This window comes from Camelus bactrianus, chromosome 4 (genome assembly GCF_048773025.1).
Source record: "Camelus bactrianus isolate YW-2024 breed Bactrian camel chromosome 4, ASM4877302v1, whole genome shotgun sequence".
Classification (NCBI taxonomy): Eukaryota; Metazoa; Chordata; class Mammalia; order Artiodactyla; family Camelidae; genus Camelus; species Camelus bactrianus.
Genome location: NC_133542.1, coordinates 60,518,599 through 60,538,038, shown reverse-complemented (window position 1 = coordinate 60,538,038; position 19,440 = coordinate 60,518,599). Strand labels below are relative to the sequence as shown.

General features: G+C 44.0%; 1 protein-coding gene and 1 long non-coding RNA gene across 2 annotated transcripts in view; one reads left to right on the top strand and one right to left on the bottom strand.

The window, feature by feature from the left end:
• The window catches only part of TNFSF8 (TNF superfamily member 8), a 28,112-nt gene extending 11,762 nt beyond the window's left edge, over nucleotides 1-16,350 (top strand). The window contains exons 3-4 of the mRNA XM_010957196.3: nucleotides 10,840-10,911; nucleotides 12,384-16,350. Coding sequence (XP_010955498.1) covers nucleotides 10,840-10,911; nucleotides 12,384-12,778 — 467 coding nt within the window. The 3' untranslated portion in view covers nucleotides 12,779-16,350. The remainder of the gene's footprint in view (nucleotides 1-10,839; nucleotides 10,912-12,383) is intronic.
• Nucleotides 12,709-19,440, bottom strand: part of LOC141577484 (uncharacterized) — a 74,191-nt gene continuing 67,459 nt past the window's right edge. Inside the window, exon 3 of the long non-coding RNA XR_012506526.1 lies at nucleotides 12,709-12,844. This is a non-coding gene — a long non-coding RNA (uncharacterized LOC141577484). The remainder of the gene's footprint in view (nucleotides 12,845-19,440) is intronic.

The following is a 19,440-nucleotide window of genomic DNA, read 5'->3' as shown; positions in this document are numbered from 1 at the left end:
ACAGAGCCTTGCAAAAAGCCAAATACAGTGAGGGAATGTCATTTTCCCTTCCCCACTCCCACCACTCAACATCCATCCAGACTGTCCAAGTTTGGACCAGAACTTCATTTCTCAAGAGGGGGAGGTGATCTTTAAGAAGAACATGATCTCAGTGACAAGGGGAATTTTGATTAGGCGACACAGCCTCAGCCATTCTGGGTCTCAGTTTCGGCACTTCCATCTGCAGGCTGCCAACCACAGGGGCTCTAACTAGTAACCCCCTTTGCCTGTAGCCAACGAGACTTCCCTCTCAGAGTGTGTCCTTTCCTAAACGGGTATTTTTTGGTATTAAAATGTCCTTCCTTTTACAACATGAAGCTGATATAAATGGGAATTAAGTTGGTTTGCTTCTTATCAGTTATTTTTTATTGTTTTAATGGTCACAATAGGCAAAATAATAAGCTGCCCATTCTATAAGATCACTGAGTTTACATCTTGGAATAGATCATTTTGGTCCGTAAAATCCAAAATTTTGGAAGTCATGGACTAGATAACTTATCAGATCACTTCTTATATGGCAATCACTGTGGATCTCAGGACACAAATGAATCTAAAACCAACCTCAGTTCACAATTTAGTGTTTTTGCAATCAGATTAAAAAGTGCTAATAATTCTCACAAGAGCAATGAAACTTTTGTTAAAGACCTTCCCACACCTCCCTTGGGTTGATCTTAGCCTCCATCCTGTAAGAGGGCAACATGGGGATTAATACTGCCATTTTGCAGATGACGAGCTGAGGCCCAAGGAATCAAGGTGACTTGCCTAAGGTCACCTAGGGAGTTGATGGCAGAGCAGGGATCAGAATCCAGGGCTCCTCTCTAGCCCCTACATAATATGCTTCAGCCATGAAATGTCAGCGACCTGCCGTATGTGTTCCCTGGCTCTCTCCTGCTTTTAATGCAAGTCTCTGCTTCTCTTATCTTGGCAAACTGCAGGCACAGTAGTGGGGTGAGGTGGAAAGAGTAGTGCCTTGGAGCAAGACCCGGGCTCCAGAACTGACCTTCACACCAGCAGGCTGTGCTTCTCTGGGCAAGTCTTCCCTCCACTCTGCGCCCCATCTGTAACATAACAGCAATGTACTAAATGAACTAAAGGTCTTTCCAGCTTTGATGCTTTTATGATACTCTAACCTCTCATTCAATATGTAAATATAGAAGAAAAAAGTCTAAAACATGATTCTTAATAATCCTGAGGAAGTCTGCAGCCACAGCCTCCTCCCGTAACAAACCCCTCTTAAAACAGGCACAAGTAGCAACCTGCCCTTTTGAAAAGCCGTTGCAAGACTTCACAGGCAGAGGGGAAATCATTTCCAGAAACTCCATGGAAGAAGCTCCAGGGGGCAGCATGTGGTTTGTCACTGGGATGGACACAGGCAGAAGCCAGACACTTCCCAGGGAGCCCTCTGCCAGCTGATGGAAATTGTCCACTATCAGCAGGAAGCTGGTAGCAACCCAGAGCCTCGGAAGCCGGGCTGCGTAAACACACGCTAAAGTAACGTAACACAGGATGACACTTAGCTGCAGGGAAACCACAGACAATCAAGCCTTTTTTGTAGTGAAATGATATCCGAGTCCAACACAGGGTTCTCATTCCTGGCCAGAAGACTTGTCACCAGCAGACTGTCACCTCACACCCACTCCACTGTGCTTAGGACTCAGCGGCCCATCCAGGGGCTCAGCTGGGACTGCGGGCCAGAAAGGACACTGGGAGGAGAACCTTTTCCCACACCCTTCTCCTCTGCTTTAACAGACTCACTGAGGACTCCCAGAGCCACTAAGAGGGTGAAACAGACAACCAACATGACCCCGTCTGCTACCTGGCAGAGCCTGTTTCCTGGACTCAGGAAGGGCTGTGGGGAGAGGAAAGCTTGTGCTGCTTCCCACCGCTCCTTGTTCTGACTTTCTGCCTCAGCCACATTTTGAATCTCATGTGTGCTTGTGTATGTGGCTTATTTGCCCAAACCCCAGAATACAGGCCCCTTTACCCGATTTCCCCAGAGCTCCAGAAGCACCTGGCATTTGCATACAGCAAGGCTGAGAGCAGGATTTAGGGTAAGTGGAGAAGCTGGTAGGGCGATGCCTTCCATCACAGAGGATGATGCAGAATTGAGTCTCAGACCCCTCTGTGCTTGTGCGGCCTCTACACTCCACTCCCTGCGGACTTCTCGAGGGCCCACACTCCTCCCTGGGGTTCAGCCCTTCACCATGCATATGGATTCACTCTCCCTCTGACCTGTTTTCCTGTCCTTCTTCTCCCCGTTTTCACCCCCCCCCATCACTTCCCCTCACAAACTATGCAGAAAATTCTACTGACTTTATTGCAGAACAATTTTGGTCACCTTGGCCTCAGCCCCAGGCCTTCCCAAAATCCCAACAACCAAATGTCAGTTCTCACCTGCACTAGAGGAATTCTGTACACAACTTTTGAATCAGTTTTTATTTCATTCCTTTACTACATATATGTGAGGATCTGGTGGAGTGAAAGTAACGACCATTGAAGGGGGCATTTACTCTGTGCTAAGCACTGGGCTGAGTGCTTCATGATTCACTTGTAAGATCTCATAACAAGCCCCGAAGATAGTCATTAGCCCTATTTTGTAAGTAGGGAAACAGGAGCACAGAGAGGTTTACCAACTTGCTTAAGATTGCACAGCTAGCAAGGAGTGGGGCAAGACCTCAAAGCCCAGGCTGGCCTGCCTTGGAGCCCTTCTGCTTAACCAGGCTTGTACATAGTCAGGTGCTGAGGAAAACATGGCTGTGCTTCGTTCCAGTGCAACTACCAGTTCCCCAGGGTTACGAATCCTTCCAAGGCTTTTTATCGCTTCCTCAACACCCGCTCCTGCAGCTGTTGTCACTGAAGTATGCACTCTGTTGTTGAGCTTGGGGACAGAGAGGGCCACTAGGGCAACCACACACGTGGGTTTGCATGAAAGGTGGAGTGATGCAGAGCATCAACAGCCCACAGCAGGGGATCTACAGGCCAAATTCAAGCATCAGCCTTGCAGCTGGGGAGTTACGGGACCTGGGTGATTCCTTCCTCCCCAAAGCTACCCAGTTATCAGAGTTTGTTTTTCCTGTGACTGTCACGTGGCCCCTAATATCTACAGTTTCCTGGAAGCCCTGAGGAAGGGGAAACAGTGGATGGACTACGTGAAGGGGTCCTGAACCCCTTCTGCGCATTTCCCATCCTCACCTGAATTCAGTCTCCAGGTGCAGGCGAGGTACAAAAGGCAGAGACCTGGGTTGAACTTTGGAATACCTACATTCCAGTCCTGGGGCTTGAACTCGCAGGGACTGGAGTTTCCTGTTTTTAAAAATAACAGGAATGAGGGGGGCAAGACCACTGACCTGATCTGGCACGGATTTTGCTCTAAGGATAACTTTCTAAGAATCAAAGAAACATCTTGGGATTCTTTGACCATTTTACCATTCTAACAACTCACGATTTTTGCACGGCTTGGCAAGCTACTCTCCTTCCCACTCCTCCTGCTAAAAAGAAAACGTGGGCATTCAAAGAGATCAAGTACGGTTGGCTCTCTTACTGTAACTAGCAAACCCACCCCCAAAGAAACAATAAAAGCTGCCCACTGAAAGCAATGAGACTAAACCAAGGATCTGGCTACTCACCAACCCCTCACTATCCCTGGTATCACACAGCTGTGACCCAGATAGTTGCAGCCCCACCAGGACGCCACACTGGCAGCAGAAGAGGCTGGTAAAGAAGCAACAGCCTCCTCCCCTGGAAAGACTGAAAATAGCAAACAGAGACCCACTTCTATCAGATGAACTGAGCTGGGTCTGGATTGCCCAGTCCACCAGTTATTGTAGCCTTTTTCTTCCCACAGCAAGTAGGGGTACTCCTGTTCGCGGGTAATTGCTTTTCAGATAGTCACAGGCCTCAAAGAGATTATTTGCTTCTCCATTTACTTTAAACCCACTCACTCAAAACTCATCCTTATATTGTGTTTTTCTTAAAGCAGAGCTAACAATAATCAGGAATCTCCCTACAAGAAATAAACTAGAAAATAGGCCACTCGGAATAAGGTGGAAGAGGGTCGTGGAGAGGCCGTCCAGAGTGCTAAAGCCATCTATGCCTAATCCCCACCCCTCTCACCAGGAGGAGAGCGGAGATGCAGGAGAGGAGAGGAGAGGAGAGGAGAGGAGAGGAGAGGAGAGGAGAGGAGAGGAGAGGAGAGGAGAGGAGAGGAGAGGGAGAAGACGATGGGAGGGGAGGGGAGACAGGAGGAGATGAAAGGAGAGGAAAAGGAAAACAATATTCAGATCAGTGAGAAACATTAAAATCTGTACTTGAATTTAGCACATACAAATCACAAGTCTCTAAATTCAGAAAAAAAAATGCCCATCTTTCAAATACATTGAGGAAGGGAGAAAAAAAAAAAAAGAAACAGAGGTGGGGTAGGGAGGGAAGGACAGAGAGAGGACGAGAAAGGGAGGGAAAGAAAGTCTATTCCTCAAACTGGCTTCACTATATATTTCATCCAAGCTCTCTGGGTACCACATGTGTTGGCTTAAATTTCCACAAGCCCAGCAGTGCAAGCCCTGGGCCAGGGAATGGGAGCCAATCATTACTGAGCATACGCTGGGTGGTAGACACCAGGCTCATTGTTATGCATTATCTCATTTAATCCTCCCAACTCTTCAAAGGAGGGTATAATTATCTTCACTTTGGGGAGAACTCAAAGAGGCCGAGTAATTTGTGTAAAGCCACATGATGTAGTCAGTAGCAGAGGAAGAATCTGAACCCAAGCCTGTTGGATCCCAAGCCTACCTGTCTAAGTGTGCTGGCATAATTCTGCACCTAGAATAGCTAGAAGCTGTTTCTTAAAAGTTGTTTAAAATGTGAGCAGATATCACCATATGACTCCAGACCCTCCTTGCCTTTTAAATGAAAGACTTTAGAAGATGCTTCTTAAATACTTCCAGTAATACCAATTCAATCTGCATTTAGTATAAGTGAATTCTGAGGAAATACCCATAGAGTCAAAAGGTTTTATCTCATATACTACAGCAGGTCAGGATTGAAAAGACCACAAAATCCTAAGTAACCTTCAAGTGACTCAAATGAATTTCAACTTGATCTCAATTTGTATTTACTGATGACTTTCTATGTGCTTAACACAGAGCATGCCAGGATGGGTAGTCCCCATATGCTGTTTATAAATCTAGGGTCACCTAGTTGTCCTTTGTTTAACAATTAGCCCATCCTGGAGTTTCTCCATCACTAGTTGGCCTGGTGGCATTAAGGAAACGTCAGACTGAAGCCAGCTGAAATGATCCATAGGTTAAGGACTCATTTTGATTCCAAATTCTACAGATAACGGAGAGACTCTCCCCTAGATGTCACTGTCGAGACTCTCCTAGATATTCCACCAGAGGGATGGAACTAAGAAGCCTGGACGCAGTAAATGCAGTCATTAGGATAATTCCTCGCCTTCTTGGAAGGATTAACATACTTTCAACAGATGGAAGGAGGATTCTGCACACTTTCTGGGAGCATCAGATGGCCTCAAACACTTCTGTACATAATTGAGAAACCCCAATCCATCAGATAATGCCACGAGCTTTGGTTTAATGAGCATTTCACCAGCCAAATCACTCTGCTAAGCAGCACTGCTAAGCTGTGCCACTGTAAAAACTAGGAAAAGAGGAATAGAGGAGGAAGGAGCTACCATTTTCTGAGTGTCTCCTCTAAGCCACTTGCTGTTCTGGCCAGTTGACATCCATAATCTCATTGCATCTTCACAACATCCATACATTTGGGTTGACTGTTACCAACCCTACTTTACAGATGCAGTAACTGAAGGTCAGTAAGGGGAAGTGACAGGTCTGAAGCTAAAAGTCTTGACCAGAACCCAGGTGCTCTCTTTGAGGTGCACTGTGTCTGTCTGGTACTCATACCAAGCGGGAAGGTGCCTGGCACTCAGACCACATACCTTCTGGCCAGAATGGTAGGGTGGTTTGTTTTGCCACCTTGGGCACTGCTGCATCTTAATGAATGCGTGACTGTCCCTGAATTATGACTTGTCAGGGTTCAGCTCATGGGCCTGAAGTCACCTGCTAGCATTCTTCCAGGAAGAGGGAGCCCAGAAGGCTCATCAGTGCTTATTTTCCCAGCACCTTCAGCTGTCTCTTCAGTTTTCAGTCCAGCATGTATGGTGGCTGCAAACCTACTTCTTTCTACATTTAACCTTCCCTGCTCCATAGGAAGACTAAAAATCATGGGACAGAGCCCTGGACTAGGAGTCAGGAAACCCGTGCTCTGAACCCAGCTCTACTACTAATCTACTGTGGGCCTTGAACCAGAGCCTCAGTCCCTTTGGGTTCAGTCTCCTGCTCATAAATCTAGGGTCTTGATTAACTTGGCATCTAATGGCCATTTCAGGACTACTATTGAGATCTCAAGATGGGTTCCAGTCTTCAGGTTACCATTATACTGACCTCTAGATCATGACCATTTAAACCACCTTAAGCAACATCTCTCTCTCTCACTATCTCTGTCTTCTGTGCATCTGGCCAAGAGGGTTTCACTGGCACATATTTCTCTCCAGGCTTCCAAATAAAGCCCAAGGAAGTTCCATGATCCCTCTAGAGGAGACCAAAGCTTGGGAAAACAGCTAACATATCTCATCCATCTGAAGGCTTTGGTCCTCAGAAGAATTCACAAGGACTTGAGTTGTCTAAAAGACGGAATGTCCCAAAGGAGCAAGGACTCCTGGGATCTGGCCCTGCCTTTGTCACTAACTCATAGGACAAGACTGTCATGGGGGTAACAATGGGGAGCACATGTGTTATGTAGTTACTAAGCCTGGCCAGATGACTTCTCAGGGAACTTCCATTTCTAGAAACCATGAAAATCCTTACAGAACCAGGCTGTTCATAACTTAGATTGTCCCCAGACCTAAAATGCTCTGTTCTACTACTGCAGGTATCTGGAAATCTTAATGTGTGAAGACAGACTCTTAGCTGGGGTAAAGCAAAACACCCACAAAGACAGTTGGAGCTGGGACTGAATTTCTGCCCCTGCAGCAGGCCTGGCAGTGTGCAGCTGAGTCTAGACAGCCAGCTGGAATCAGCTAAAAGGGCCCTTCTAGATCATCAAATCCACACTGCTCTTCATCTACTAGGGACATGAGAGCCCAGAGCAGGGAAATTCCTAGATTCCAAATCTCAGGTCATCTAATCTGCCATGACTTACAGATTGTTCTCACCTCTCCACCCCAGTGTTTAGCTCTCCAAACAAAACCCCTCTAAACATCACATTCAGCTGGGAAATGAATGAAACAGGAGTGCATTTTGCTCCTTATGCTCCAAACATTCAAAATTCTAGGGATACTACAGGATTCCAGTTGCATGTAGCACCACCTATTTATAAATTACTTATTCCTGTCACATAATCAAAAAAGAAACTCATCTCATGGATTCACCGGGTGATGAGGAGACTCAAGTCACATGGCTGATGACCCAAGAAATATTTATCTAGGTCTTGACAAGGGCCTCATGACCCTCAAAACACCCCAATGCATCTTTGACCAACACTAACTGGTCAAATATTTGAGCTGCCAGCACTGTGACTTGGAGTGTGATTTGTGTGTCCTTAGTGAAAGCATTCCCATTGACTTATCTGAGAAATGGGGACAAGAATAATGCTAACTGTTAGCTGAGTGCATCACCTCCTTAAATTTCCATGGAGCCTTAGTGTTCGGGCCCCACAGAGCAGGCTCCCTGTCTTCCTGCTGACAGCCTTGTCAGATGCTAAAGGCCAGTGGTGCGCCTTCTCCTAGGATTCCCTCCAAATTCAGCAGCCTGGTTCCCCCAAGAGCTCCTCCAGTGTCCTGGTTCCCAGCCCCCTTCCCTTAGCCAGCACTTCCCTTAGCCAGCTCTAGTAATGTCATTCTTCAAGAGAGTGGCCTGTGTTTTTCCTTTCTCTTGAAACCATCTGAAAGACTCTTTAAGAAAAAATAAGATACGCCGATACGCCATGGCATTTGACTTCAGGAAATGCAAATGCTTCAAAATAAGTTGTTGTTTTTTTCCATCCTTGGGTTTCTCAGAATTACAACTGAGGTCAACCCAGCAAACATGCAAAGACCAAAGAGGAAAGAAAAAAAACCTGCATGTGTGAGAGGCAAGCCCAGGCTTGTACTTCTACAGCCACCTGTTTACAGATGCTCACCTGACAGATGCCATCACAAGTGGCACGGTGTGAGGGGGTCTCCAGCCAAGGAGCAGAGCTTGTTCTTGCTGTGACATGCTGGCCTCAGCCCAGGGCACGAGTCTTACTTCCTGAGTAATCTAACCTAACCTGTAGAACCAATGGGAGAATAAGGCCAGGTGTTATTCCAGCCCAGAAGGGAAAGGCAAGCCAAGCACCTGCATTCACCCTACTCAAGCCATAAGAACTTACTTGACACCCACAGAGGGAAGTAAGAGATAGACTAGATGATTCAATTCAACAAACGTTTACAGAGCATTTTCTGGGTTAGCAATGGAAATACGTAAACAGTAGTCTCTGCCCTGAGGGTTCATGGTCTAAAGGAAGAGGCAAACAGGCAAACAGAGGGAAGGGTCAAAGAAAGTTTCATGGAGGAGATGACTGCCAGGCTACGTTTAAAGCAAGGAATCACTTCCCAGTGAAGGGGAGGATTCCAGGTGGAATGGGAAAACCAATATGGTGTGTTTGCAGGCACTCCATGCCTCCAAGCTCCAGTTAAGTGATCCAAATTCCACTTGGGCGTTAGAATCAGATAGCCTGGGTTTGAACCTCTACTCCACCAATGACTAGCTGTGCCAATGGGAACAAAACATTTAACTTTTTAAAGCCTCGGTTTCCTATGTACAAGAGAGATGTCCTTATAGTACGTTTCTCATGGAGTGATTAGTGAGAATTAAGTAAAATAATGCATGTAACATGCTTAGCAGAATACCTAGAAAACAGCCATGAGTCAATACGTATTAGGTATTATTATTATTGTTGTTGTTGTTGTTCTTATTATTTCTATCACTACTACTACTACTATCACTATTGGTACAGAGAGTGCAGGGGAAATAGGGGAGGTGACAGATGAAACCGCAGCGTTCAGTAGGGATGAGAACACAAGGGAACATGAATGCCACGTGGTGGAGCTTGTTCTAATCCTGCAGGGACAGCAGTGTCAGAAAGGGGTTCCAAGCAGAGAAGAGATGCAGAGAGATGCAGCCAGACATGCCTCTCTGCGATTTCTTCCGACTTGAAGTTCCACATCCCCAAAGAGGAAGCAGGGCCGGGGACCCTCTACCAGTAGTCACAGCGCATTCAAGAATGAGCAGCCCTCACTGTTGTGACTAAACACACCCAAGAGTGTGGGCTGCAGGCTGAAACAGGCAGGACAAGAACACTAGTTAGAGGGTAAGTGAGAGATGGGATGAGAAGAATGGAAGCTGGCCTACCAGCCCTCCTCACTCAAGAGACATCTGGACCAGAACCTCTTTATGCCTGGAGGGCAGATAAGGATAAAAACTGCCCCCTGCTTCTGCTGGGGGTACCAGTAGCAGTGAGCTTGTTCAGACAGCAGAGGGAACTCTTCACTTAACTTTCAACCACTCCTAGGCCACGTCCCACTGTAAGGAAGGCCAGGAGGGATATTTTCTCAGGCTTGGACAGAGAGGGCAACGAAGAAGATTGTGAACTCAGCAGATGCTACTCGAAGATCCAGTGAGCAACCACACTAGGATGTGGCTGCTTTCTCTGAATGGGCCTATGGCTGCCTATCCTCTGATGGGTGGCATGAATGGTCATCTCTGGTGACACCACCAAAAAGATGTGAATGTCAGTTGTACAGATAGAGAAACCAAGGCCCAAAGAGGAAAAAAAAAATTGCCTAGTAGTTGAACTCATGAGTCACTGCAGGAAATTTATAACTTTGTTCTCTGCATACAAAATAGTTACTATAATAAGAAGCTAAGCTGCCATCATCAGTGAATATATTACAAATATTTTTATTTCTTAAATACCATGATGACATAAACATTGTCCTTTTCCCCTGCCAAGGAAGCTTTAGATATCAGGCTCCCTGCTTAGATCTCTTTAATCCTATATCCTCTTCAAATTGAGCACTAGGATGTGTTTATATCCTCTGTCTAGAAAAGCAGCCTTGAGAAGGAAACATGGTCTCTGGAATCAGATAGACATGGGGGTGAATCTCAGGGTTTCCATCAACTTGCATGACTCTGCATCACTGACCATGTCTAGGCATAAGATTAGCCTTGCAGAGTTATTCTGAGAATTACATCAGCTGAAATATGTAAAGGTACACAGACCAGGATTTGGTGCACCCTTAAAGGAAGGATGGCAATCATTACTACCAGTGTTAGTGTTCTTACTACCACTGCCTGGCTGAGTGACAGAGGACAATGTACTTCATCTGTCTGGTCCCCAGGCCTTTTTCCATCTCTCAAAGCAAATTAGTTATACCTCTCTCATGGAGTTGTTGCAAAGATCAAGTGAAGTGAGATACATACGGTGACAAGAATGGCACCTGGTACCTATAGGAACTCAGGCCATGTTTGTTTCCTTCCCCCAACTTCCAGTCTTTTGTAAAAGCCCAAGTGGAAGCAATCAAGTTTTTTTTTTTTAAATCCTAAGGTACTCTATTGCAAAATGAGAAATAAACAGGTTTTCCTTTTGCCCTCAAAATGGAAACAGAATAGTCATTGTCTCATCAAAGGATCATGGAAAAAGATCTGGTGTCTCCAGTTTCCAGAGTAGAGAAAGATAGTTAATGTATAATCTCCTTATTTTTAGGGAACTGCTCAGAGGACATCTTATGTATCCTGGAAAGGGGTCCATTCAAGAAGTCATGGGCCTACCTCCAAGGTCAGTAACCAAATGCAGGAATCCCAACCAGATGAGACCACTTCCTGTGGCCTTTCTGAAATGTCTAAGCCAGAGTTCACAAGTAGAAGCCCATGGCAAGATGTGACCTGCAGATGTCTTCTGTTTAGCCTGCATGGTATTTTTTTACAATTTGGATATAAATGCCTTGGGGGCAGGGGGGCGGGGAGAACAGTACTCTCTAAAGCTCAAAGCTCCTGCTCCTTCAGCCTCATTCCCTCCTTTACGTTTGCCTCCTTGGCCTCTGAAGGCATCTGTGTCCCACCCCACCGTCCCTCTTCACTCACCTGTCTTCAGGTTGCGGGCCAAGTATACAGTACTCTTCCTCATGCAAGGGAAGCAGGCTCTTAATCTCTGCCTCTATCAAGTTATTCACAAGGGAACCACAAAATTGCCTTGTGCCCAGATTGACAGCTTAATGAGCATGTTGGCATGGGCCTATTTGCATATTGCAGCATGCCTCAGGGAAGAGGCCTCTTATAAATGAAATAATAGGAGGCATTTACACTGGGGAAGATGAGGTGCAGAGGAGATGGCCAACATCCTCTGAAATAGCCACTCTGCTCATTCTAAAACTTCAGTTTTGCAGTTAGATGAGTTCTTATTCTTCAACTGAATCACAATGAGGTTTAAAGGGAAGCAATTAAAATGAACATGACAGCTTCCCAGTCCTGAAGGCACCCTTACCAATCAGTGCTGATTTTCACTTGTTAAGACTCAGAGATTTGGCTTCAGACACCAACATGTCAGCTTAGAGAGTCTGCTAATTCTCTATTTTTCTATGTATCTCAGCTAGGAAGAGTCCTTTAATGTGCACTTGAAGGGTCTACACAACTATATTTGGCCATCCTTTTTAAGAGAGGAAGACATTTAAACATTCAGACGATGAACAATTAAAGGACACATGTTTGTGTGACAGTTAAAAACAGATTCTCCTGGACCTCTTGATGCCTAAACTGGTTACTAATTGAACAAAATTGAATGCTTTATCTCTGATACTCTGTGCAATGCCTACCAAATAGTGGTCTCCCATTGACCAAACATTCATTGATTGACTGAATAAATGAGCCTGACAGTCCGAATTTATGGAGAATACAGTCTAGGACCTTATAGTCTAAAAAGTGAAAAATAATAATTAGAACAATAACAGAATAATGTAATAGTTAAGTGGAAAACAATTGTGTAGGAGGCAGAGGTCTAATGCCACGTGTGTTCTGACCCTCCAGCTTTATGCATTACAGAAGAGGAAGAGGGGTGGTTTTGCACCTGTGCCTTGACTCATTAAGCAGCACCTAGGAGTAACGCGGAAGATATTCCAGATGGCTGAAACAGCAGGCAATATACAGAAAACACTGGTCTTGAATAGGGAACCTTAAATAAAGACTTCAAACTTTCCAATCTGCATCTGAAATTTGCCTAATAATTCTGGGGTTCTTTTGTCCTTCTCTTTCCAGTGTCAAAGCATATAAACAAAACCAAGTTGTCTTGGAACAAAGATGGCATTATCCATGGAGTCCGGTATCAGGATGGGAATCTAGTGGTCCAGTTCCCAGGTTGGTACTTCATCATTTGCCAACTGCAGTTTCTTGTGAAATGCCCAGAACATTCTGTCGACCTGAAGTTGGAGCTTCTCATCAACAAAGATGTCAAAAAGCAGACACTGGTGACAGTGTGTGAGTCTGGAGCGCAAACTAAAAACATATACCAGAATCTCTCTCAGTTCTTGCTGGAGCACCTCCAGGTCAACACCACCATATCGGTCAAGGTGGATAAATTTCAGTATGTGGATACAAATACCTTTCCTCTTGAGAATGTGTTTTCCATCTTCCTATACAGTAGTTCAGACTGAACTGTTTCTTCTGGCTTTTAAGAAGAAAGGAACTCTCTGTCATACAGCACTTCATCCATCCAGGCACTTGGGGGGAAAAAAAGAAAACTTTAACCAAGACTAAAACCACGAAGGGAATTAAATAGCACACTTCTCTTTCTGTCTCTTGGGAAGATACAGCTCCAGGGTTAAAAAAAAAAAAAAAAAAAAAAAAGGAAAGAAAAGAAAAGAAAAGGGGGTTTTGAGTGAAGTATCTTGCAGAAAGAAGGCAGGGAAGCAGTGTGGTGTGGTGGACAGAGACCCACACAGGAATCAAAAGGGATGGATTTAGGCCCTAGCCCAACCATTAGCTCACTGTATGACCTAGAGCTAGTCCTTCCCCTCCCTGGAACTCAGGATCCATGTCTGAAAAATCAAGGGGCTAGGTTTGAATATCTCCAAAATCTCTTCCGTCTGTAGAGACCAGGTTCTCTCATCACAGACTTGTGAACTAAGATTCCAGGCAGTGTTCTCAAAGCCCCCAGCCAAAGGCCCTGCACACTGGCATAAAACTGACAGTACTTGTAGTTCTGGCTGCACGTCACCTTGACACAATCAGGATTTGGGGACAAGATTCAGGGCACCTTGCCAAATAGTACGAACTGTAGGATCTCAAATGTGTAAAACTGAACATCTGATACCTTCTGGGTATTTGGAAAACCATCGACTAGGCATGACTCCACCTCAGTTAAGACTGACAGTAAGTCAACCACAGACAGCTTTTGTTTCCTGTCAGGAAAGCGCCGTGAGTTCAGCAGGCACTCAGTCAGCATGCAGGGGTCAAGGTGACCAGTCATCGAGTCAGAGGACAGCCGCTGCCATCCCCCACGTGATCGCTTTCTGTTCTCTGCTTCAACCATCTCTCAGGAACCTATTTCTGAGGAGGATTTCTAAGGCCCCACAACATTGTTGATAGACAACGATGACTCTGAAAATGGTGAAAAGGACTTCTGAGGCCACGTCCCCTTCTGATTTAGGAGGCCATGACATTTCAATCAACGTTTACATTTGTCCATTGTCGGCTTCGAAGGAGCACCTTGTTTGTTTGAGAGAAGGACCACTGACTTGAAGTATAAACCCCTGAGGTTATGCATCAGAAGTACAGGGACCCTCACCTGTTATGCAAAAGAATGGAGCAAAATTTTGCATTTTTCTCAAATTGAAGGATAGAAAAGAAAGGAGTTAAGAATTCAGGAAAGTTTGTCAGAGAAAGACTAGAAAATATTTAAAAGAAGGGGGAAAAAACCCAGCAGTGCTGGTATGGATGAGAGGGGCTTTGGAGAACAAAAGTGGCTAAGGGAGAGATTTAAGGCATTTACTGAGCAGGGTGCTATGTTGACCCCTCCTAGGTCTCCACTATGAAATATTCAGTGAAGTCTACATTTCTCTTTAACATGTTTCTGTGAGTAGATTCTTTGGGAAGAGTAAGCATTGGGAAAGGTGTTGAATTCAGCAAGCCAAGTGATAGGTGGTAAAAATAGAGAGGTTTTGAGAACCCAAAGCTACAAGAGAGTTTCTGGTATTTATACCCTAACTCTGTAGGATAAATGAAATCTTGCTTAAACCAACTAATGCACTCTTGAAAAGGTATCTGCAACCTAAACATGTGTAAACTAAGCAAATTTTCTACCATCTCATACTCTAACTTGAGAAAGTTTTCATTTTCATTTATCACCAACCCTTCTCCGAGCTGAGGTAGGTACCTTATTTTTACATCACAAAGAGTTCTTAATCTTAGCATCTGTCAAGCAATGCTTTGAAAGCCAACATCTGAATACACAGGAAGCACATAATGTAAAGGAATCCAGTAGCAAAACAAAAAAAGTACAAGACAATAATCAATAACTCAACTTATAATACATAGGAGTGGACATCCTAGAAAGTTTGAGATGAAATTCTGTCACTCTCTGAGGGTCACCTACCTCTTGGGAATGTTGTGTGCAAATGATACCATCTATGCAAGTAAAACAAATCATTTTGCTAACTGGGGACCCAGACTACTGAAAACATGCCTCTTCGGTAAAAACTCACCTGGAGTTCACAAACTTCCACCCCCAAAATACACACACACACAGTACACTGGTAGAATTTGTAGAGGAAGGTGATGAATGAGTTGATGAAAAATAACAAGTCAGGAAGGAAGGTATAGCTCAAGTGATAGAGCACATGCTTAGTATGCATGAGGTCCTGGGTTCAATCCTCACTACCTCCTCTAAAAATAAATAAATAAACCTAATTGCCCATACCCTCCAAAAAATAAATAAAAATTAAAATAAAAAATCTAACAAGTCAGTGTAAATGTACTCCTGCCTTTGTGAAAATTCACAGGACTTTCTTCATCCACATTTGACAACTTTTCCTTCACCCAGTTTCTCCATCACACACTGATGTCTCCTGTAACTCCCTTATCCAACTTCTCAGAATCGCTCCCTGTCACAAAAAGGTTGGCTCAGAGAAGGACCCAGCACCCCTAGCAGGGCTGATATGAATGGGCACCAAAGGGAGGAAGTACTGAGGGAAACTGGGCAGAATTTACCACACAAGGGAGGCTTTCAGAATCCCTGGAATTCCACTGATTATTCTGGCACTGGGAGACAAAGCCTGTAAGTTAACAGAAGTCAGTCAGTGTCATCTGTGGAAAGATCCTGAGAGATCAGCTAAGCTAGCGTTTGAACGGAAGCCCAGTTTGGGGCAGAGTCCCATATGTGGTTGGTAGCTGAGCTGGGATTTGAGCCCAGCCTCCTGACTCCGTTATCTCCCACTAGGTCCTACTGGTCTCCGCCAACAGCCTTTGTATAACTCCTCAGGTCACATCTTTCCTGCCCTGCCCTGGAGCAGTTCCCAGCATTCAGGGATTCCTCTGTTTCTCCTAGCCCCTCTCAAATCAATCCAGGATCATTTTAATGTGTCTATAAATTCTGTACATGCTCAAATCACAGAAAAAGGTAGTAAAAGTATCCCATGATGTAAAAGTTCTCTCTCTCAGAAACTGAAGAAATATAAGGATGATATTTTACAATAAAAAAATTAAAAGCATGTTTTAATTTGAGGCTATGCATATATGTGTGTATGTATATGTGTGTATAAGTAGGTATGTGTATATAAGTATGTGTATATAAGAGTGTACACATGTGTATATTATATACATACACATATATGTATGAGTGTGTGTATATGCTTTTCCCTAATAATTGTTTTACAGATCATATATTTAACCTAGGGTCAAAGAAGGAAGTCTGTTCTTGCTTTGGATATTGTAAAACTTATGTATGCTTGTATTTATTTTTAATTTTAAAAAGAACAGAAAGTAATATTTTTCCCACGCCTTACCAGTGTATTTAATAACTATTACTGTTTTGCTATATTTGCTTCTGCTTCTTTTAAAAAAATGTAACAATACAGATAAAGTCTCACCCCTCCATCCATTTCCCTATGCCTTCCCCAGAGGTAACTACTGCCTGGAAGTTTGCATGTCTCCTTCACTTACATAATTTTTATATTTGTTTACCCATAAGAATATATGGTACAATTTTGTGCAGTTTTAAATTTTTCAATAAATGATATCATATTTTAAATAACATTTTGTGGCTTGAAATTTTTCACATAATGTTAAGTTTTTGAGATTTATCCAGGTTGACACACGACAATATAGCTCATTCATTTAACTGCTATATACTATTTCATTGTTTGAATACACCACATTTTTCTCATTCTCCTATGGATGAACATGTAGTTTGCCTCCCAATTTTGTTGCAATAAGGACATCTTCCTGTAACAGTTCCCACCACTTGTTGCCATTTTTCAATACAGCAAAAGTTCTCTTTGAAAATTAGAAATAGTACCCTAAAGCTACTGAGTCAGCCTTGACCAGTGAAGGTTCAGACTTCTCCTCATAAGCTGCAGCCTTGGAATCTAGAGAGTTCTTCCTGCCCAGGCCAGGTGCCGGCCTATGACCCAGCACAGTGTGTGCGTGGCTGTTGCAAAATCAGCTCTAGTTGGCCTGTGTTTGAAATACACCTTTCCAAAGCACCCAGGGCTTCCCTGGATCCAGTTCTCTTCTTGGAGAGAAAACGAAAAATCCCCGTGTGCAAGAAGGACAAGCACACCCGCAGGAGATGACTTCTTCTCCCCCAAGACCAAATGTCTGTGTTCCTTGAGGTGTGTTCCCTTTTCTCTTTGCACTCCATGTTGTCTCTCTGGGTGACTTAATCAACCCCGTTGCCTTCATCTTCTTGCCAATGACTGCATAATCTCTATCCTCAGTTTGATTCTTCTCATAAAATCCAACCCCATATATTCAATAGCTATTGCACTCTACCCATTAGAGTGGAAGACTGGACAGACTCAATGTCTAGTGTAGTGGCTTCCAAGTTTTGGGGGTTTTTGTTCTGTTTTGTTTTGTTTTGTTTCACCATTACCCAGAGGAAGAAATGCTTTACTTTGCAAACAAGGTTGCATACACACAAACACACACACCTAAGACAAACATTTCATTAAGTAATACTTACCCCTATTACTTGTGACTGAGCAAAAAAACTTGTGATTTTACGATGCTCTCGTGAGTCACAACCTACAGTTTGCAAAATACTGTTCTAGCGTGCTTTTCCCTGCTCTGGAAGTGGGAAAGCTAAAAATATACTTTCCTTATTCCCTCGCAGCTTGGGCTTTAGAATACCTTGGTCTGAGATGGACAAGATTCTGGAATGTTAGTCCAGTCACCCTGCAAGCACAGCTGTGGAGGCACGTGGTTTTCCTGGAGCTGCATTTGCAGAGGTTCCAGTGCTCAGACACCAGCTTAGTAGGTGTGGCAAGCCTGAGTGTAGGGAGAGCAGCATCGTTCTGCTGACGTGGTCTGTTGCAGATTCACGCTGGTTCTAGAACTGGGCAGTAGCGGCTTCCTGATTGGGGCAGTTTCCTGTTCAAAACAGTGGTGTTGTAGCTGTAGAGGAGGTAGCTTCCTGATTGCAAGACTGTTGAAGAGACAGCAGCTACCATAGCGGATCAGTTCCTAGGAGTGGCGTAAGACGTTGCTCCTGAGAGTTCAACCTGGATTGTTTCCTCAGCCCTCTTGACATCTTATAAGCCATTTAATACCCTGGGAATAAATGCCTTCCTGCTGAGCAAGCTGGAGTGAAGTCTGCTCCCTCTAACTGATCCCTGATGGATACAATCTCAACATGTACAAAACTGACCTCATGACATGCACCCCAAACTTGTCACTACTCCCATGTTCTAAATCTCAGGGGCTATCTGAGACTTTCATGCCCCTTCTTGCCTACTTCCCATCCAATCCACATTTGTCCAATTTATCCAGTTCTCTAGTCCCAGCCACCATCATTTCATGTGCACCATTCCCATTACTTCCTAACTCACATCCTTGTCTCCTGTCTTACTCCTTACAAATCACATCTCCAGACAGAATAACAACTTTTCATTGTTCTTGAAATTGAAAGTAATAATGATCAGTTACCAAACATGCACTTGTCAAGTACTCGCTCATTTAATCCTCAGTCAGCCCGATGAGGCAGGCAGGTTGCAGGCAACAAGGACACTGAGACTCTGAGACATTGAGTGGTGTGGCCAATATCACACAGCCAGCACATGGGAGAGCTGGGATTCAAGCCCTGGTTCATGAACATCCACCTTTTATGCTCCAATCACTCCAAATCCAGCCTTCCTAAAATCCAAGGTCTCCAAACCAAGGTCTCTCCCTCTAGATCCTGCCTTTCTCTTCAGCTTCATGCCTTCATACCCATCTCTCACCTCCCATGCTCTATGCTTAAATGACATTGAACTTCACCCAATTCCTCAAATCTTCTGTGCTCAGCTTTGCCAGCAGGTGTTTGCACTTGTTCTTCTTTCTGCATGAAATACCCATTTCGCTCTCTTTTGCCTGGTTAACTCCCATCATTGTTCTGATCTCCTCAACAAAGTCTTTCTGTCACTTCTGGCCACACCTAACTCCCTGCTGTCTTTTCCCACATTTGCTTCATCCTTAAGTGCCACCCCTGGTTCTTCTATACTTTACTGTCCACCTCTGATTCTTCTATAGCTCCTTTCTAACATCCAAACTCCTTGAACCCTATTAATCTTATTCAGCACTGGATCCTTACAACTCAACACAGTTACTGGGACAAAACAGACAGCTTAATAGCTGTATTTCCTAAATAAATAATTAAAGAAAAGCTCTCTAAAACAGGCCCTGTCTAGGGAAAAGGTATCAAATAAGCTATCTAAAAAAAGAAATAAAAACTCTTTACCAAATATGGAAATGTAAATTGAAAGGCACTTATTTTTCTTAGAAATATTTTTCAGCACTCAGGAGAGTAAGAACATTGATTAAACAAAGGTGAAATTTTCAGAAAACAGATCCACCTGTGCCATTAGAGAATTTAGAAGGGAAAAAGGCAAACCCTCACTTTACTGAATATTTTATATAATCTAGGTATAATACTCACTATATAACCCATTTCTTTCTGCCCCTTTAAGATAGCTATGTGCTATTAGGATCATTTGTAGGTGGAGATAGTCACCCTAGAGAGTTTAAATCAAAATTTAATGTACTTTAGAAACAACTGAAAGACTTTTTAAAATCTTCATGCCTAGACCACATCCCAGACCAATTAAATTAGGACCTCTGGGGT